General features: G+C 46.1%; 1 protein-coding gene across 2 annotated transcripts in view; it reads right to left on the reverse strand.

Moving 5' to 3' along the window:
- GPBP1 (GC-rich promoter binding protein 1) overlaps positions 1 to 19,242 on the reverse strand; it is a 57,433-nt gene that overhangs the window by 23,792 nt on the left and 14,399 nt on the right. For both annotated transcript variants that reach the window (XM_045839892.1, XM_045839893.1), the window contains exons 3-4: positions 9,912 to 10,031; positions 58 to 181 (exon numbers count right to left, since the gene is read on the reverse strand). In XM_045839892.1, coding sequence (XP_045695848.1) covers positions 58 to 181; positions 9,912 to 9,974 — 187 coding nt within the window. In that variant the 5' untranslated portion in view covers positions 9,975 to 10,031. The remainder of the gene's footprint in view (positions 1 to 57; positions 182 to 9,911; positions 10,032 to 19,242) is intronic.

The following is a 19,242-nucleotide window of genomic DNA, read 5'->3' on the forward strand; positions in this document are numbered from 1 at the left end:
CATTCTTAAAGAACGTAAGAGAGCCCTTAAACCCTACCATCCCTTAGCACACTTTACCTCCGTTAGGACGTCCAACACCAGAATCAAAGCCATCTGAAGAGTTGTGTCGTCGGCGATTCACATCATAACGACTCTCTGTCCATGAAAAGTTCTCAGAATGCTTCTCAAAATTCAATGAAGACTGAAACAAATTATAAGCACATGGGTAAACTGATATGTGAAACCTAAATATAACCAACTTTAAAAACTAACACTCTCTGGCTTATTTTATTTCCAAGAATGTTAAATGGTTAAGAAGACTCTGCAGTGGTTTTCGACATGTCTGCTGACTGGTCACTTGCAAGGTGGACTCCGAGGCTGGTGTACTTTCTCAACCCAGTGAAAACAGGAGCACTGTCCTCGCGGAGCTCAACAACCTCTACGCACCCTGAAGCTTCAAAGGTAAAATGGTGTGAGGGAAACAAGGCAAAATACAGTGCATTTCTCTTGTAACAAAATGTAATAGTATGTATCACACACTGCTTGAATTAAATAGCTCAAGGTTTTCTCCGATATTAGAATATTATAGCAAATAAAGCTACAGTTCTATCTTAAGTTCTCTAAATTTATTTCAAAACTCCTTCTTCCCCAAAACAAATGTTTTCAAAAATTATCAAAAGAACATGTAAAAACTATTTTTAAATATTAGAACTGTATAATAAAACAACTATGTATGAAAATTGCTGGTTTTCCCCAATATTAACCCTTTAATCAGATAAAAACACCATCCAAACTTCGCACTGTTTTAAAGCCCTGACCGCTTCTCTCAGCTGCATTAGGCACCACTTTCCTCCAGGACAAGGAGCGGAGCTCCTCCCTGTGGGGGAGCCCCCCCCCCCCCGCCCCGCACACCCAGCGGGGCCCCTCCCCCACACTGCCCCCCGGGGCCTCTCAGTGCCAGGTCCCTGCTTCTTCCGGCCGCATGCTAGGTGCCAGGCCGTGAAGGACAAAGTCCTTGACTGTCACGTGTTGTCCCCCAACACGCACGAAACAGTACCAGACCAGTTTGCCAAGCTCGGACACAGGATGAAAACCCAAGCCCTGCACCAGGGGCCCTGCGCTGTGGCGATGCGGACACGGTGCTCACAGAGCTGACAGTGTAGGAGGGAAGCTGAGAGTCCCCGGCCCAGACCCGGGCACCTATCAGGAGACTCTCCAGGACCTGCAGCAGTCGTCCTCATCCAAGTGGCAGGTGGGAGTAAGGGCCCCTCACTGCTTAGCAGCCAATGGCAAAGGGCAGATTTGAAACAAGTACCAAGAGGGGCTCTGGCTGAGCTCTCCCGCTGAGTGGGCGGAGGGACGCCTCCGTGTGACAAGGGGACCCAGACGAAAGGCGCGGTGGCCGCACACACTCAGGGTCTGGTCGTTAAGGCTCAGCTGCCGCCACCTACTGGAAGCAAAGCAAATGCAGAGCCCGCTTCCTGGAGTGACTTCCCTACCACTCTGACCTCAGCTGCTGTTACCAAAAAGTCAAGTGTGCACCACGGAAGGAAAGGAGAGAGACACTCTCACAGCTCCCCTGGACACAGGCACCCAAGGCCCTGTGCTGGCCAGGCCCACGGCGGGAAGAGCACTAAGCCCAGGGGTGAGGAACACGGAGCCGAGAAGCGTGGGGCACAGCCGCGAAGGGGCGGGGAGGGCCCCAGCCTGCCAGTCTGCTGGGAGCAGGCCGTGCACAGGGGAGGAGGCAGCACCGGCCTGGCTGAGGAGCCCTGGGGAGAAACAAAAAGCCCCCAAGCCACGCCATCAGTTCCCGAAGGGCAGTCTTAAGCTCCACCGGCACCTTCCCCCGTCCCAGCTGCACCTGGAAGCCTCGACCGCAGCCCTGACAGCACACACTGAACCCCTCAGTTCCTGTGCCCACAGCAGGAGTCGGTGCCCCAGTGGCTCGACCTGAAACTAGACCTGAGCCGCTGGAGCTAGAAGACCCAGCAGGAGGCCAGGGAAACTCAAGTGATCGTGCAGGTGGCTTCAGGCACATTCAGTGCACTGCTGTGCTGTGCAGGTGGTGCTACTGTGACAAGCTTGTCCCGAAAACTCTCCCACTGAGGGTTAGGGTCGCAGGGGGACAGGTGCAGCCCTCCCATCGTTTCCAGGTCCCCAGAACACGGCAATGGGGAGGGAGCTGAAGGTGTGGAGGACGCGGGAGGACCGAGTCTGTCTCCCAGCCCAGCAGTGCCACCTGCCTGACACGGGCACCAGGCACACTCCCTCCGTCGAGGAGATGTGGTTCTTGCCCTGCTGCGGAGTTCTGATCGAAAGCAAACACCTGAAACTAGGGACTAACCAGAAAAAAGGGCCCCGCAGGACTCCTCTCATCAACTGAAACGAGTGTGCTCAAGGGTGCAGCTGACCTGGCCCTGGGGACACCTCAGCCCTGCAGGAACAAGTGGCAACTACCTTCCGGGGTAAGAAACCTTAACTCCTTCCCTGCTACCTGTTACAGCCACTGGTTCAGGAAGGCTCGCCAGTCATCACAGTTCCTCTGAATGTCTGGGCCTTGTTCGCTGATGGCTCGACCACACGAAAGGTGGCGGCGTCTCCTGGGCTGCAGTCCCCACCAGCCCCCACAACTCTGAAGACCAAGTAAGTGCCAGTAGGCACAATGGGGTACAGTGGGAGCAAGGACCCTCACCTTACCTGACATTGTCAAGGCCCAGACGTTTTACATCTTTCTGGCTCGTACGGCCCCTCCAACCTGTCCGTACCTGAAAAGCCAGACTGGCAAATCAAAGACTCGATCTCTCTCACGTGGCACTACCACTGCCTGCCGGCATGTGACTTCTGCCAGAAGCTGGTACACATGGACACTAGGGACTTGCATCAAACCTCTGACCACTTCTTGGAGCGATCAATGGCACCTCACCTTGCTGGGACTTCTACAAGTCACAGTGTCACTGCTGCAGTCTGACTGGCTAACTTGGGTCATACTATTGTGACCCTCAAAATTAACCCATGTCATGCTTTTGTGGTCATTCCAGACCACTAGCAGTCATCTTAGGTCAGAAAGGTCTCCCCCACAACAGGCCCGCATTCCATGCTTCCTACTGCCCACTGTCACCTGGTGACATGGAGGGCTCCGATCGTCTCCTCCAGAAACCTCGCAGAGCACCGTGGACGTCGGCAGCCCTCGTCCCTCACACACCACCTCAGTAAGGGAGCCGGCCAGCCGGCGAGCGCCACCCGGCCCGGCCGCAGAGGCCATCCCCTCCGCCACACCCTGAACCGCGGTCAGGAGAAGTGACAAGTTACAAGACTACCTGGACCCACCTTAGAAACTCCGGGTCCTGGTCTGCTTAATAACCTGGACGTGATGCTTCTGTGTCTGCCCTAAGTGCACACGGAGGCCAGGCCAGCAGGTCTGTCCTGCGGGGCAGACGCAGCCCTGCACCCGCAGACGCAGCCCTGCACCCGCAGACACGAGGATCTGCGTGAGCACCGCCCGCCCCTTCCCACCCAGCCTTCCCCAGCAGTGCTGCCTGTGAACCACGGTGAGAACTGGACTGGTTCCCTGAACCCTGTGTAAAAATGCCCTGTCCCTCTCACGTCTAGCTCCTCAGGATCAAAACTCTGGGAGCACGGGGATTGTTTTTTCTCGGTGGATCCTGATCTCTCGGAATGGGACAGACACAGAGCTCTCACGGCAGCAGAGGGAGTGCCTGCGACCCCAGCGGGTACTGGGAGGGAGAACAGGGAACGCTCTCGCTGCCCCCTGAGCCGGCCCTCAGCTGCTGTGCGGTGCCCGCCCAAGAAGAGAGCAACCGTGGGCGGACACACACACACAGTCCACCCTGCACGCCGTGTCTCGTCCTTCAGATAGAAATGCACACGGTCCTCCTTAACACCTGAGTGGTCTTAACGGCAGCAACTGTCAACCAGCGTGCTACAAGCGGTGTCAAACACGCAGTGCCTGACCAGTCAGGGGCACTGACCTCTGTTCCCTTAGACTGTCAAACAAAAAATCACAGCACCAACACAACTGTTCTGCTTGAATGAATCAAAACTATACCTATTTTTTTGTCAGACAGGCAAAAGATGTACTTTTTGGTCTGCTGCAGAATTTTAGAGTAACTAGTTTGTGTGTGCCCCGAGACAAAGAGGTTGAGAGCTGCTATCTCAGCTATGAGGCCATGTATGCTGACACTGTAAGTGTCGCTTAAGCAAAATGACATGATAGTGACCCAAATCAAGTTTAACAATATATCCCAAACTGACGTGATCTGGGTCCCTTTCAGGTGACATGTTTGTGCCACAGAATGTCTTTTACTGAGGATGAGAGCTGCTTTTTGGCCCATCTACTGCCTCTGCAATTACAAGTAATGACACCAAAATCCAGGTCAGTTGAAACTCCCTGGAGAGGTTAACTAATAACAGGGTGGCCTTTCACCATACACCAGCGACTAAAACAGCCACCTGCTGGCCCCCCTGAAACTGATTCACAGTCGGGAATGGACTCAACCCACCGCCTCGGTTTTGATTTATTAAGTAAATGCTATTTATCAAGACACATTAAATGAACTCGGTTCTATCCTCCGCTAACTTCATCAGAGTGGCTGGCAGAGCGATACACAAGTGAAAACACAAGTTTGGCCAAGAACACGCAGGGCTAACGAGCAGATTGTTGGGACACTCGATCAGAACATTCTTCACTGCCTTGTGCCAAGAGCGTGAGACCTTGACTGCTCTCTGTATGGCCCATATCTAAGGGTTAAGTTCGCAGCAAGCAGCACGAAGAAATAGGTCATGTCCTTCTCTGGGACGAGAGCAGGCTGATGACGAGGCGGTGGATTCACCACTCGGTGCAAGGGCAGCATCCGTGGGGGACACTCCACACAACCCCTGAGGGTCTGGGGGTGGGAAGGCCAGTGCTGCCTGCTGCACCGTGAGTGACGGAGCTCTCCACCTCCCACCGAGGGGTCTCCAGTCTCCCACCAGCCCCGGAGGCCAGCTCACCAGTTTGCAAGACGATAAAATGCCAGACCCTCACACACTGACACACAGCTGGCACAGTAAACTAGGGATAAGAAATACAAGTAACAGGACTGAAAGGTAGATAAAAAACTGACAGTGTTTGTGAACAACTATTTGTCCATGTTAAAAAATCCCAGACATCTCGGGCTAAGAACCAGGCTGCTACACGCAACGCTGACAAGGTGCCTGCAGCAAGGACTTCAGGTTTTCTGAAACAGCAACAAGTAGGTACCTGAATACACCTAGCCAAATACACGAAGACTAAAACAGAAAAAACATGGAACTGTGTTTGAAGAGATTAAAATGACATATGCACATGTATGTGTGTATGTACATACTTCCTAAATCAGTATGAAAAAAAAGACCCAATAGGAACAGAGAATGCGAATACGCCATTCACAGAAGTGTGACCCAATGTCCAAGAAGAGTAAAGATGAGTCTCGTAACAAAAGAATGGCAGAAATATTAACTCCGATAACATGAAAGAACTTGAGCAACAGTATCAAGTACATACTCCGACCCAAAACGCAGGAGTCGAGTGCGGCACACCACGTGGAAGAGAGCTGACAGTGTCTAATCAAGCCCCAGCGACCTCCCTCCTCACTCCCACCTGCGCTCTGGAGTCGGGCCCACGGAGAGACAGAGTCCGCCCCACCCGGCGAGTGCTGGGGCCAGGGCCCTCCCCTGAGAACTGCCATTGCCAGAACTCGCAGGTGAACAAAACCCCCAGGTTACGTTCTGCGTGTGTAAGGAGTGCCGGCCCGGAAGGCAGCCGTCCATGGGCACAAGGAAACATCACAAGGGTCTGCAGAGCGGTGCTCTCTGCAGTGACCCACGGTCATCGACAGTCGGAACCTCAGTGGACAAATGAAACGTGGTACAGAAGCACAAAGCAGAGCACTGCACCGAGCCTCACACGGACACACTAGATCTGCAGACATCAACATGGAAAGAAACTCAGCCACAGAACGACTGTAAAAGCAAGATGCAGACAAATCGATGGCAATCATTCACATAAATTTTTTAAACATGCAGAACCAAAGTATTTACCGATACTCACACATGCAATAATAATAGAAGAACGAGCACTGAGACCACCTCTGGGGGGAAAACGAGGACAGAAAAAGGACTGTGGAGAAGTCAACAGTGCACTTCAACTTCAACTCTACGCACGCCGTTTTACTTCCCAGAGGTAACACTAATACGCCAAAATGCCAAGATGTGGCTATCGTGGGGGTAAGTGTTCATTCCATTTTTCTTATGCTTCTCTCTAGGAAAATATGTGCAATATTAATGGCAAACAAATCCCTCAATATAAAAAGAACTATTACAAATCACTAAGAAATGGATTATGTGAACAAGCAGTTCTAGAAACTGTTCCTAACACAGAAATATGCTCAATAGACCACCATTTTTCATTCAATTCCACAAAGATTAAAAATGTGCAAACATCCAGTACTGCCAACACTGGGGGCCCCTGGCATTTTGATGGGGTTATAAATTGGTACAACATTTGCAAAAAGCGATTGGGCCAGGCCATCCAGCCCCTGGAATGCACTAGACCCCCAGGTACTCACTGCACAGAAATGCTGGAGACGCCACCCCTAAAGGGAAAAGGCGGTTTCATGTGTTTACTCAGACCAGAATAAAAATATATTCTGGCATATGCGTAAACGCATCCTGGTACTCACTTCTGCAAAGTCGTCTACCGCCTAATGACCAAGAAAAGAAAGTCACTGAACTGCTACCTTCACAGGAGGAGCACAGGGACTCCTGCCCGCGCTGAAGCCCTCCGGAGCAGACTGCACATCTCTCTCGGCCTCACCCCTCACCCGCAAACGAGGGAGAACAGGTGTCTCCTCTCGGGGCTCCCGCCGGCCCTCGAGTCATGAGTTCTACCAGTGACTGACTGGCATGTGGTGATGTCTCAAGAAACGTCAGCTGCTACGATGTGCACGGAAGAGACCGTCTCTACCCCTCTCCCTCACTTCAATTCCTTTTCTGGATTCCCCAGAGTACCTGAATCAGTAACAAAAAACTCTACACAGCAAACCAAAGTTTGAAAACAAACCAGGCTACCAGTCTGACTGAAATGTCGGATCCTCTCATGGCCGAAAGTTTAAACAGCATGCATTTCCCGCTCAGGCTGACAGCACTGTCCCCACTGGAACATACAGTGTTATTCAGTGTCTTTAAAACGTCACCACGAGAGAATCAACAAAGCACCACTGCTATACTTCAGCCATACACGTGACAACAGGATACTGAATAAGGATGTGAAATGTACTGACTGGATGTAGCAGAATCACACGTGTTTTTATTATTTGGAGCCAAAAAGATAAAAAACGCTCCCAACTTTTCTCCTCTCTCCCACAGCATGTCTACTCCTCACACCACACCCCTGGCGGCACCCTCTTCAAAGGACTGCACAGCACGAGGGGGCCTCCGCCCCACGGCCCTCACCGCCCCGAGCTTCTGAAGCGGGCGATGCAGAGGAGAGACATCTATCCGCACAGGGCTCATCTGAAAAGGGGTCTAAGTCTGTCAGTATCTACAGCCTCTTCTGCTCAAGAACAAAAATGTTACTTTCCAAAATGCAGGTCAGAACCTGTTAAAGAATGATGAAGTTAGTAACAATTTGCACTTAGAACAGAAAAGAACGAAAGGCCACAAGGGAAAATATTAGTGCACCACAGGTCTGTGTCTTTTTAGTGCCCACAAAAACGTTACAAGAACTTTCCTTCTCACTGGGTCCCAGTGAGCATCTATTTCAACAGCCAACGGGTGCCCTCTGCCAGACATTATCGATGCAGTTCAACATTTCACCACACGATGGGGCTAAAATCCTACACAACTCAGGAAGCCACTGAAGTGCAGCCTGTTCTGGAAACACCTTACCCTTAATTCATGTCCTGGTATCGTCCCTTCAAAGAAATAAGTGACTTTCATTAAGTTGAAATAAAGAACCCAACAGTAATTACTGTTTGTTCCACGTAGTATACAAGTTAAAAGGGCTCTGACAGAAAACAAGAGGTTAATTATAAAGGAGAATCCATGAATAGTGATTTTGAAATAAAAGGGTAAAGACAAGGTATAAGTCATACAGAATAAGTTTTTAAAAGGCATTACTAAAAGGCTGTTTGTGTTTATCAAAACACCGTTGGCCATGACTGGTGTGGCTTGGCTGGGCACCATCCCACAAAGTGCGAGGTTGCTGGTTCAATCCCCAGTCGCAGGTTTGGTCCTGGTCAAGGCAACGGACTGATGTTCCTCTCTTACATCAATGTTTTTCCTGCTCTTTCTCCCTCCCTCAATCTCATTCTTTGAAGACAGCTTAGGTGAACAGCGGGTGAGAGGTTAGAATAAGCAGCCCCAATTCTCGGGACCATCGTCCCTGTGCAGGAGGGCCCGTGAGCAGAACCGGGGTCAGGCTCTTGACGGCAGGAAGGGTTCACCACACATAAACAGAAGTCAGTCTTTGTCAACATCGAACTAACATCTGAAAAAATTATTCTCAAACTTTATAATGTTTTGCAACAAATATTCCAGGTGATGGTAACTGCTATTGATTTGCTTAAAAATGAGAACCAACGTCATAGTTATATCAGAGAAAAAGGACATAAAGGGGAAACAGGAAATTCATGTGTATCCAAGCTCTGAAGTAAGCCTGGGGGAAAAAAAGAAATGAACCCACTGAAAAGATAGATGAGCGCAACTTAGGGAAGAAAATGAAAAAGAAAATTCCAGAAACCAACATAGAAGAGGAAGAGGGGTAATCAGAGCATCTATAACTAAGTGATCTCAGTGGCTTCATCAGCGGAAGTCTCCATGCCCTAACAATCTCAAACCCTCTTTCATGGTAAACAAAGTGTTTAATCGCTTTACAGAATGCCGAAAACTACTCCTATGGGAAAAGTAAAGAATAGGAAATATAGCCTGGATTCTAATCTAAGCTCACACTAATTACATGACAACAGACAAGTCAATCAACCTTCCAGAGACTCCATCTGTATCTAAAAAGGTCAACCGACATGACCAATAAGATCAACGTTCAAACATTAAATTCTGTTGTCTAGGAATTCTGTCGCTCCAGTGCAGCTTTTCAAGATACTACGGGCCAAATTTATTATGATCCAACAAGTCTTCAGAAGGTAGCAACTGTCCAAATTACACAGCGACCCCCGGAACAGCTGTTCCCCACACGGTGTGGTGCACCACGCCTGCACTGGGCAGAGCTGTGTCACAGGCAAGCGGAGGGCAGGGCCTGCCCCGCCTCCACCCCCCCCACCCCTCCCCGTCCCTCCGTGTCAGGGGAACACAAGTGGCAGGCAGCTCGTCAGCACAGCAGAGTGAGTGACCCCAACCAATCCCAAGGTCCCTCACACAAGCTGTTCTGTCTTGGTGTTTTAGTAAAAGGAACAATTCTCAGATTAGTGAGTCCTGATACGTACAACTATTGCAAAGTCCTCCTCGCTCCTGAAACTTTAGCAATGTACCACTGAAAGTCTCACTGATCATACAAAAGAGAAGTCTTCCAGTTATATGGAAAGATTTCAAAAACCTCCACTTAAACAAAATGTTAGGAAAGGCAAGTTATCAGAGAAATAACACAGAAAAAGGCAGGGTGCAACACTAATCCAATACGGCTTGAAACAGTGCGTGGAACTCTGATCTGTACAAAAGACAACTTTGAAGTGAATGGTTTCATGCATTGATCCAACATTAAAAACTGACTTTTTAAATAATAAAAACCAACAGATTAAATATAAACTAACTTACAAAGCAATACAAAAAGTACTTCTCCACAAAACTATTAAGCCTTTACATTAGCCACGCTTGGGTAGAGTGCGAGCAGCAGAAGCAGACAGACAAAAAGAGGAGAGAGACGCGAGAACGGGTACCTTTGTTGATGATGGTGGAGTGGGAAAATTAAGCCAGGCTGGAGCAAAGTCATGCTGCGCCATTTAGGTCCAGTCTCTCCGCCTCAATGAAACAGGGCTTCAACACCTCATGGCAAGTCCCTGTCACAGAAATGGAAGGGTTAGACCTGTAGCTCCTGGCCAAAGTCATCTTCTCATTCTCTAGCTCCTGCAATTACAACGCTCCCACTGCTTTAACATTCCATTTATAGCGAAATTCTACACAAGGCGAGAATAAAGTGACAGAAGCTAGACCAGTGGAGTGAGGGCAGGGCCTGCGGGGGAGGGGAACGGCCACAAAGGGCAGGAGGAGACCCCGGCGCCAGCAGGTGTTCTCTAGGGTCGGGGTGTTGGTGGCATCAACGTGCACATTCGTCAGAACTCATCGAGCTGCATGCTAAAAACTGGTTGATTTTAATGTAAAAACTTTACCTCAATAAAGCTTATTTTTAAAAATGACTGTGCGACAGCCTCAGCACAAACGGACGACACACCAAGTGTCCCAAGAAGGCACAACGAGCTATTTAGGACGCCTCCTTGCCCCCACCCTACACGGAGTTTGAACTCTGATCCAACTCCCACTCTGCAGGAAGCTCCACCCAGACAATGAAAGGACATTTTGAGGGAGGTAATCCAACGAATCCAGATCACAAGCGGTTCTGCAGGTAGAATGATTTAGTTTCTTCAACAAATAAATAAATGGTTTGAATAGGCAGAGCAATCAAATACCATGTGTGGGCCTTATATATACATACCAATCCTTACTCAAGCCAACCTACCCTTAAAAATGAACATTATGACATAATAAAAAAAACTTGAACATGACTGAATATGAAATGGCATTAAGAGATTACTCATCATTTTAGCTGTCACAATGGTGAGATGACAGCACAGAATAGAAAGGTACACACTGATGTCCTTACAGTGAACACGGACACAGCTGGAAAGTGCTTTACCATAACCAAGGACTGCTGACTAGGTTTACACTGAAACACAGCTGTGCACACGTTTATAAACATTGGTTCGAGGGGCTGGAGAAGAGTGTAGAAACACTCCTCTCTCTACTGACATGAATGGTTGGAATTTTCCAAAATTAAAAGGGGTTTACAACCACCACAATAGCTGTCTTAAACACAGGGCAGGGCAAAACTAGGTTTACAGTTCTGATTATGTGAAACAAGAGTGTATTCTTATACTGTTACTTCTTATTGTATTATTTTCCATACAAACAATTGTAAACCTACTTTTGCCCCACCCTGTATCTGAGCAACAACTTATCTTCCGCATTCTAAATGCAAGTTTCTGGGAGCCTCTCTCAACTGCATCAATAAGCCCTACAAGTTGCCAGCCCAATCTAAACATAGTAAATTCAGTTTTTTTAAATAAGGCCAAAGCCAAGTGGGCAACTATACACATTCAATAAAGAGCTTACACTATTAGTCAATGAAGAAATCAAATTTTCTAAACATCGAAATATCCAAGTTTAATAACAATGTCTTATACTTACAAATAATCTCAAGTGAAAACAATTTTAAAAACAAAATGATCAGTACTACTATCAACCTTCATTTTGCAAGTCTTCTTTCAAATATAAGTGCTATGTCCATAATTTTTTAAAGTCCTATCAATACTCTAAATTACTTTCTAAAAGAGTCTCAAGATGTAACAGAAATATTCTACTTCAACTATCCCAAGCAGTGCTGGTCTATTAAAAGGCAGGTAAGAGTGGCCAGAAACAAAAAAACTGATATAACTAGTTAATTCACTACGCTAAATGTTTAAAAACTGCTCATGAGAGCCAGGGATAGAAAAATATTGACACAATTCAAAAACCTGACAGAATTAAAAAAAAAAAAACCCACTTATGGAACAAACAAATATAAGATTTTAAGAGCATGCCTAATCAAAATGAACTATATTAAAAAAAAATCAGAAATTCTAATTCCACTACTGTCTTATGTTACTTTTTTAAGTCTTCTACAATAAAAGTGAAACCTACAATGTTTTAGGGTATATGAAGGATTTTTGTTATCTATTCTGACATTAAGCTGAACACTAAATATTTGTGATGTCTGTGCATTTGTGACAGACTGTTATTTTCCCAACTACTTTGTGTTGAAACTCTGAAGATTACAGTTCTAACAATGCAACGTGAATGGGAAATTATAACCGCCATCAAATCAAAGTTCACAGGAAACTACACATAACTTAAATTAACCAATAATTTAAAGCTAATGATTTTAAACAGGATCTCATCCAAAATGATGGTTATGTGAGAAGTTATAAACAGAAATCACTGAGACAACCATTAATATTACCTATCCATTTCTGCAATTTCTTTAGGAATTTTAATTTAAATGTAGTTCTTAAAGAATAAGATACCAACAGCTAATGGCATTAAGTGCTCATGTTCTGAAAAGGTACAGAGCAAACTAGGTGCTATCACGGCATTTACGCAAGAGTGTGCTGAGATCAGGATGTGCCACCCCAAAACACGCCTCTCTGGCATTCGAGCAGTTCTGAAGGCATTTGAATGACCAAAATTCCATTTGTAATAGCAGAGCCTCCCAAAACAATGATCGATCAATCCCCTAATCTTCATGAGGCAACTCCAACTTTCTCTCCCTGGGAGACCCCCCCAAGAAGAAAACAAACAAAAAAAACCACAGCATATCCCCAAGATTCTCCCACAAACTATCATTTCTCCCATCAATTCTCCTAAAGGTCCATTTTTCTACCCTTTCAAACGTCATTTGCTTTTCCATTAAGTTCCCTTTTCCCATCCTCCCCGTATCCTATGAGGAGATCTGAAATCCTAACCATCTCTTTGCTTTACCCATCTCTGGTACTCCCAAATGTGAGCAATGAACCTCTCCGTTTTCTCCTGTAACCTATCTTCCGTCAGTCTAACACACAAGGCCCACACATGGAACCTTGGAGGGTGCAAGGAAACAGAAATTGTACTCCCCTGGGTAAGTAAAGGCAAATGAGTTTCAAAAGCTCCACCCAATTCATCTTGACTGTGCTTTGTGCCGTCTGATTTCATTCCACCTTCCTTTCCTTGTGTGAATGTTACGGGTTGAACTGCGCCCCCAACCCCTCCCAAATTCGTATGGTGAAGCTGTAACCCCTCCTTGTCAGAATGTAACCATCATTTGGAGATAAGATCTTCTGAGAGACGACAAACTGAAAGAACCCCGTTAGGGTCCGTCCTACTCCCGTCTCACGTCCTTCCGTCACAGGCCCGTCGCGCGCCCTCGACCCCATCTGTCTCCCGGGCACAGTGGAGGTCTCTGACGCCCACTGTGGGGCCCGGTATTTCAGTTCCAGAGTCAGCAGAGGAAACATTCTCCGAGCTGTGCTGGTCTGTGCCAGCCTCTCGAGGGCCACGGGAGCAATGACAAGGGGTGGAGGGCACTCACCTACCCCTGTATGGCATAAGCTGCCCCTGCCTGGGACAGAGGTTTACAAATGATTAGACAGCGCAGCCGAAGTCTGAGGGGAAAGACTAAAAGAGAATTTCTTTGGGAAATTATTCACTGCAAACAACTCCCTTATACCAGGTAACTTGGAAACCCACACAAATGCCCAGGACAAGATGGCCACACAGAAAAAAACCTGAAAACCCTGAGCTTTCACCTCTGGATGGTCTTTCAGGTTCAGCAAAAGCAAGAAGTGGAGGCTAAGGCAGAGTTATAAAGGTGTGGCTAAGCATTACAGAAATGCCCCAGTAGGCCAACATGAGAGTTATTTTCCTTTCCACTTTTTAAATTCCATTTAGACTCCAGTCATGCGTCTGCCCGGTCATCAAACAGATCACTAAGTGAACACAGTAAAGATGGCTCTTGTTCAAAGAACTCGGAGAACACCAGTTCCATGCGCAGCTGAAATTAAACTGCTATTGCACTGGAATTACTTTCTGTGACCAGTGAATCGACCCAAGTCGTATCAAAGGATGCAACCTGAGAGCGGGGGGGAGGATGAATGGTGACGCAAGGAGAACACAAGTTGGGGTGGGGAACACACAGTACAATGTACAGATAATGTGTTACAGAACTGGACACTTGAAACCTATTACTACATTAACCTGCATAACCCCCATAAAAAAGTAAAAAGAAAAATGGACCACAACCTGTCTCAGCTGTGAGGATTTGCAAACTTTTCACAAGCAACATACTGATTCTGATGTAAATTTTTTTACATCTTTTTATCTTTTGTTCATCATATTTTCCCATCAATTTCTTTAAAATTCTTCATTAAAATATTATTTTACCTAAAAGCAACAACAAAAAAAGAACACTAGATGACCACAACCTATGGGTCAGAGACTACCCCAGCCAAAGAATACAGACTTCACAGAAACAATTTAAGAAAGTCACTGAATGAACACACAACTACAACCCACAGCAAGTAGCCATGAGGATAGGAAGGGGGTGGGGGAGAGTGTTCAATTCCATAGTCTACAAAGGACAATACTCAGAATGTTCAACTTTCTACATAAACAAATAAAAAAAGCATGCCAATTCACAAGTAAAACATTAGCAGAAACTGCCTCTGACTACACACTGACCTCCACTGTCTTAAGGACAAAGAGCTAAAGGAAGCCAGTAGAACAATGTCTCAACAAACAGAAGATCAGAAGAGTCACAGAAACTACAGAAAGGAACCAAACACAATTCTGGAAACAAAGAGTGCACTGAGATGAAACTTCAGTAGACAGTTTAAACAGCAGATTTGAGCCTGTAGAAGAATCTGATACTTGAAGGTAGGTCTTAAAAATTACAGGCCTAAGGAGCAAGAAGAAAGCAAAGAGCAGAGATGAAAAGACCTGTGGACACCATCATGCATACCAGCACATGCATAATGGAAGTTCCAAAAAAAAGCAAAAAGGTGGAAAGAATTATCTAAGGAAATAATGACTAGATATTGGTTTATCCAATAAGGTTGGTAAAAATAAGATGTTTTTCATTTTCAGCAATAACTTCACTGAACTACGTATTCACCGTTTTGTTCCACTGCAGTCTTTCAGGCAACTTCATACTTCCATCTTCCCAAAACTTATCTCTTTGAGCAAAGAACTGTTCCAGGTGCCTTTTGCAGTCTTCTGGGTCATTAAAATTTTTCCCATTAAGAGAATTTTGTGAAGACCAAAACAAACGGACATCCGAAAGGGTGGTGTCTGGTGAAGGCTGCAGAGTAAGAACTTCCCAGCCAGGCTGTGCCAGGTTTTTCCCGGTCATCAAAGGAACATGCAGTCTTGCCTTATCCTGAAGAGAGATCATGTGTTTTCTGTTGACTAATTCTGGAGGCTTTTATGTGCTGCTTTAAACTGGTCTGATGAGGAGCAGTGCCTGTTGGAATTAATCATTTGGTTTTCCGGAAGGAGCTCAATAGAGAGGACGCCCTCCCGATCCCACCAGATATACACCACCACCTTCGGATGAAGACCGGCTTTGGTGTGGCTGGTGGTGGTTCCTTTAACTTGCCCCACAGTCTTTTCAGTTCCACATTATTGTAAAGCATCCACTTTTTATTTCCCATCACAATTTGTTTTAGAAACGAAACGTTTTCTTCACGTTTCAGTAGAGAATCACATGCAGAAATACAAAGTTTCTTTCACTTAGCTTACATGGAACCCAAATATCAAAACGAGCATAACAAAGCTGGTGCAAATCGTTGTCAACGCTTGATTTGCATGTTTTAAGTATGTTGGCTATAATCCTGAATGGTAGAATGTTGATTATTCTCAATTAATGTCTCCATGTGATCACTATCAACTTCACCTCGTCTACCAACCGTGGAGCATCATCCAGCAAGAAATCCCCAGCACCAAACTTTACAAACCACTTTTGACACCTTCCATCAGTCACAGCACCTTCTCCGTACACTGCACAAATGTTTGTCTCAGCTGCATTTTTACCTTTCTTGAAATAGTAAAGCATAATATGCCAAATATGTTGCTTATGTTCTTCCATCTTCAATATTAAGATGGCTACACAAAAATTCACAAATTTTGGTAAGTTTTTTAAAAATGCATGCTGACATGACAGCTCTCACAATATAATCTAACAAAAGTGTTTTGAATGAAGTTAAATGCAACTAAACACTACTAGAGCCAACATACGGAAAGAAATGAACAACCTTTGGCCAACCCAATACCTACCAGATTCGGTAAACACACGAACGTATGTATCCAAGAGGCTAACCAAACACCAAGGAAGTGAAATGCAAAAAGATCCACTTCTACCTGCCATCCTGCACCCCCATATGTACACACTTACTGCTCAGCCATTTCCTCCCCAACAAGATAATCAATCGATGGTGAGCCCAAAGAGACCTGCCGAACTGCAGGCCCAAGTGCGCACTGGTAGGAGAGGAACTGCTCGTAGAGAGAAGGTGGTTCACAGAACGGTGACAACAGGTGGTGAAAACCTTCCATCCCCCTTACAGGAGGCATAAACAGGATCTCTAGCACCAAGTAAGTGAATATGCCCACAACCAGGAGTGGCGACGCACTCAGACAACCCTCGGGTGCAGGCACCACTGGCAGTGAACACCTCCACCATCACAGACACTGAATGCTAACAGAGACAGAGCGGCTGATGAGAAGGCTACCTAGCCTCTTCAACCACTGCCGTGCAGTCAGACTGGAAAGTGGCATGATGTCACACACAGAATAGGCTGAAGCATCCATGGAAAAAACTGCTAGAGCTAATTATTCACCTGTGTTGCAGAATACAAGGTCAACACAGAAAATCTAGTTGTTTATCTACATGTTAGCAATGACAATCCCAAAGAAACTTTAGAAATTCTATTCACAGTAGCATCCAAAAGAATAAAAGACCTAGTAATAAAGTTAACCATGAAGGTATAAAACTTTTCACTAAAAACTACAAAACACTGATAAAAAAAAATTTAAAAGACCAATAAATGCAGAGACATCCCACATTCAAGGACTGGGAAACAATTTAAGATAGCAATACTGCCCAAAGTGATATAGATTCAACTTAATCCCTATTAAAATTCCAACAACCTGTTCTGCAGAAATAGAAAAGTCGTTCTCAAATTAATTTGGAACTACAAGGGGCCCGACATAATCCAAAACAATACTGGGAAAAAAGAATACAGCTACAAGACACAAGTTCCCTATTTCAAAACTTACTACAAAGTTACAACGATCAAAACAGTGTCCTCAGTCCAAGAAGTCGTACACATATGGCGAACTGAGTTTGACAAAAGTGCTAAGACCATTCTATGGAGAAAAAAGAAAAGTCTTTTCAACAAACAGTGCTGCGACAACTGGGATTCTGAGTCACACCATATACAGAAATAAACAAAAAAAACGAATCAAAGACTTAACTATAGAAGCTTAAACTGTAAAACCATCAAAGAAAAAAATAAAGCTTCATGACCTTGGATTTGGCAATGGATTATTAGAAATGACAAACATAAGGAACAATGGAAAAAGAAAGTTGAACTTCATGAAAATTTAAAACTTCTGTGCAAAGAATATTACCTACAAAGTAAAAAGACAACTGACAGAACAGGAAAAAATAATTTGCAAATCACATAAGGTCTATTATCCAGAATATGTGAAATCTCAAGAGTCAACAACAAAAAAACACAACCCAGTTAAAAAATGGGCTAAGAACTCAAACACACAAACCCCACCCCTAACAAGAAGACAAAAAAGTGAAATTTGAAAAACAAAGGAAAAAAGATAAACCAAAAAGGGGGGAGAGAGAAACAGACATACAGTAAAGAATGAGGATTGGCAAATATGTAGAGAAACCGGTTCCGGCACATTGTTGGTAGCAAGGCAGGCACCATTGCATGAGCGCAAGCACCATTGCATGAGCACATGCACTGTGCGGCCCTCACGTTCACAATGAGTGAGAAAAGCAACAAACGTGCACCAATTTTGCGTGAAGCTTGTACATTCCTCTGCGGAAACGATTCGGATGATTCAGAAGGCCACAGCTATGGGCAACTGGTGATCTGCAGTGTCATCCACACAATGCATCAGCTCAAGTATCACGAGCCCCCCTACAGCCCCAATTTGGTGCCCCAAGACTTCTGGCTTCTGCCAAAACTAAAATCACTTTCGAATGGGAAGAGATTTCAAGCCCTTGATGAGATTCAGGAAAATACCACGGGGCAGCTGATGGCAATTGGGAGGACTGTGTGAGGTCCCAAGGTGCCTGCTTTGAAGGGGACTGAGGCGTCACTGTCCCGCAGGTGTGTACCATGCTTCTTGTATCTTGTATCTTCTCCACTAAATGTCTCCATTTTTCATAGTACATGGCTGGGTTCCTTCTGAACAAACCCCTGAAAACTTCAGTGGAAGAAGGAATGAAGTAGTGAAAAGCATGCTTCAAAAGCATGCAAAATCAAAGAAACCAAGCACAAAGATTACCTACTGCCAAACTCCAATTATTTGAAAATTACAGACCAGGTAAATCCAGAGAGAAGAGGCAGATTGATAGTTACCAGGAACTGTTGCGAAGGAATGGGGATAAACTACAAAATGGAAAGATTTTTATTTTGGGGTGATGAAGACGTTCTGGAACTTGATAGAAATGTCGGTGTCACAGCACTGTGAACGCACTAAATGCCACTGAATTGTACACTTCAAAATAGTTACCTTCATTAGATGTGACTTTCACCAATAAAAACATATAGTAAGAACACTGTATTATAACATAACCCCTTGAATAAAAAGCCAAGAAAAGAGAAATATAAATCTACACACCAAAAAATCTGAGAAAACGTTATTATACAATTTCTAAACACCTCCCCCCAAAAACACTTATATGATGTTTCTTCCGCCCTGCGCAGGGCGGCTCAGCTGGTCGGGGCGCCCCCGGAACCGAAGGGCGGGGTCCGGTGCGCACACCGAGACTGCGGGTTCGGCCTCTGGTCAGGGCGTGTACGGGAAGCTACTCACCCATGCTTCCCGCGTCGACGTTTCTCTCTTCCCTCCACGCCCAAAATCCACTAAATTATTTTCTTACTTTAAAAATGCGTACCGCGCGTTTGCGACAGCCTGAGAAATCCTGGTCAACAGATGAAAACGACCGGACTGAGACAGCGCACCAAACGAGCCCAGCGGGCCCGCCACGGGCGCCCAGGGGGCGGGGGCCAAGGCGCGGCACTCCGCCCGCCGCGTGCCACGGCCGCCCATCCAGCAGCGCGGGCCCCAGGGCCCGCAGGCCCGAGAAACCTCGCACGCCGCTTCTGGCACGGCCCACCGGTCACGCGCCTTCTCCACACACCGCGCAGACCGTCCGCTGCGGGTCAGCAGCGTCTTGAC

Source organism: Phyllostomus hastatus, unplaced genomic scaffold, assembly GCF_019186645.2.
Source record: "Phyllostomus hastatus isolate PE091 unplaced genomic scaffold, TTU_PhHast_1.1 phas_contig_329, whole genome shotgun sequence".
Lineage (NCBI taxonomy): Eukaryota > Metazoa > Chordata > Mammalia > Chiroptera > Phyllostomidae > Phyllostomus > Phyllostomus hastatus.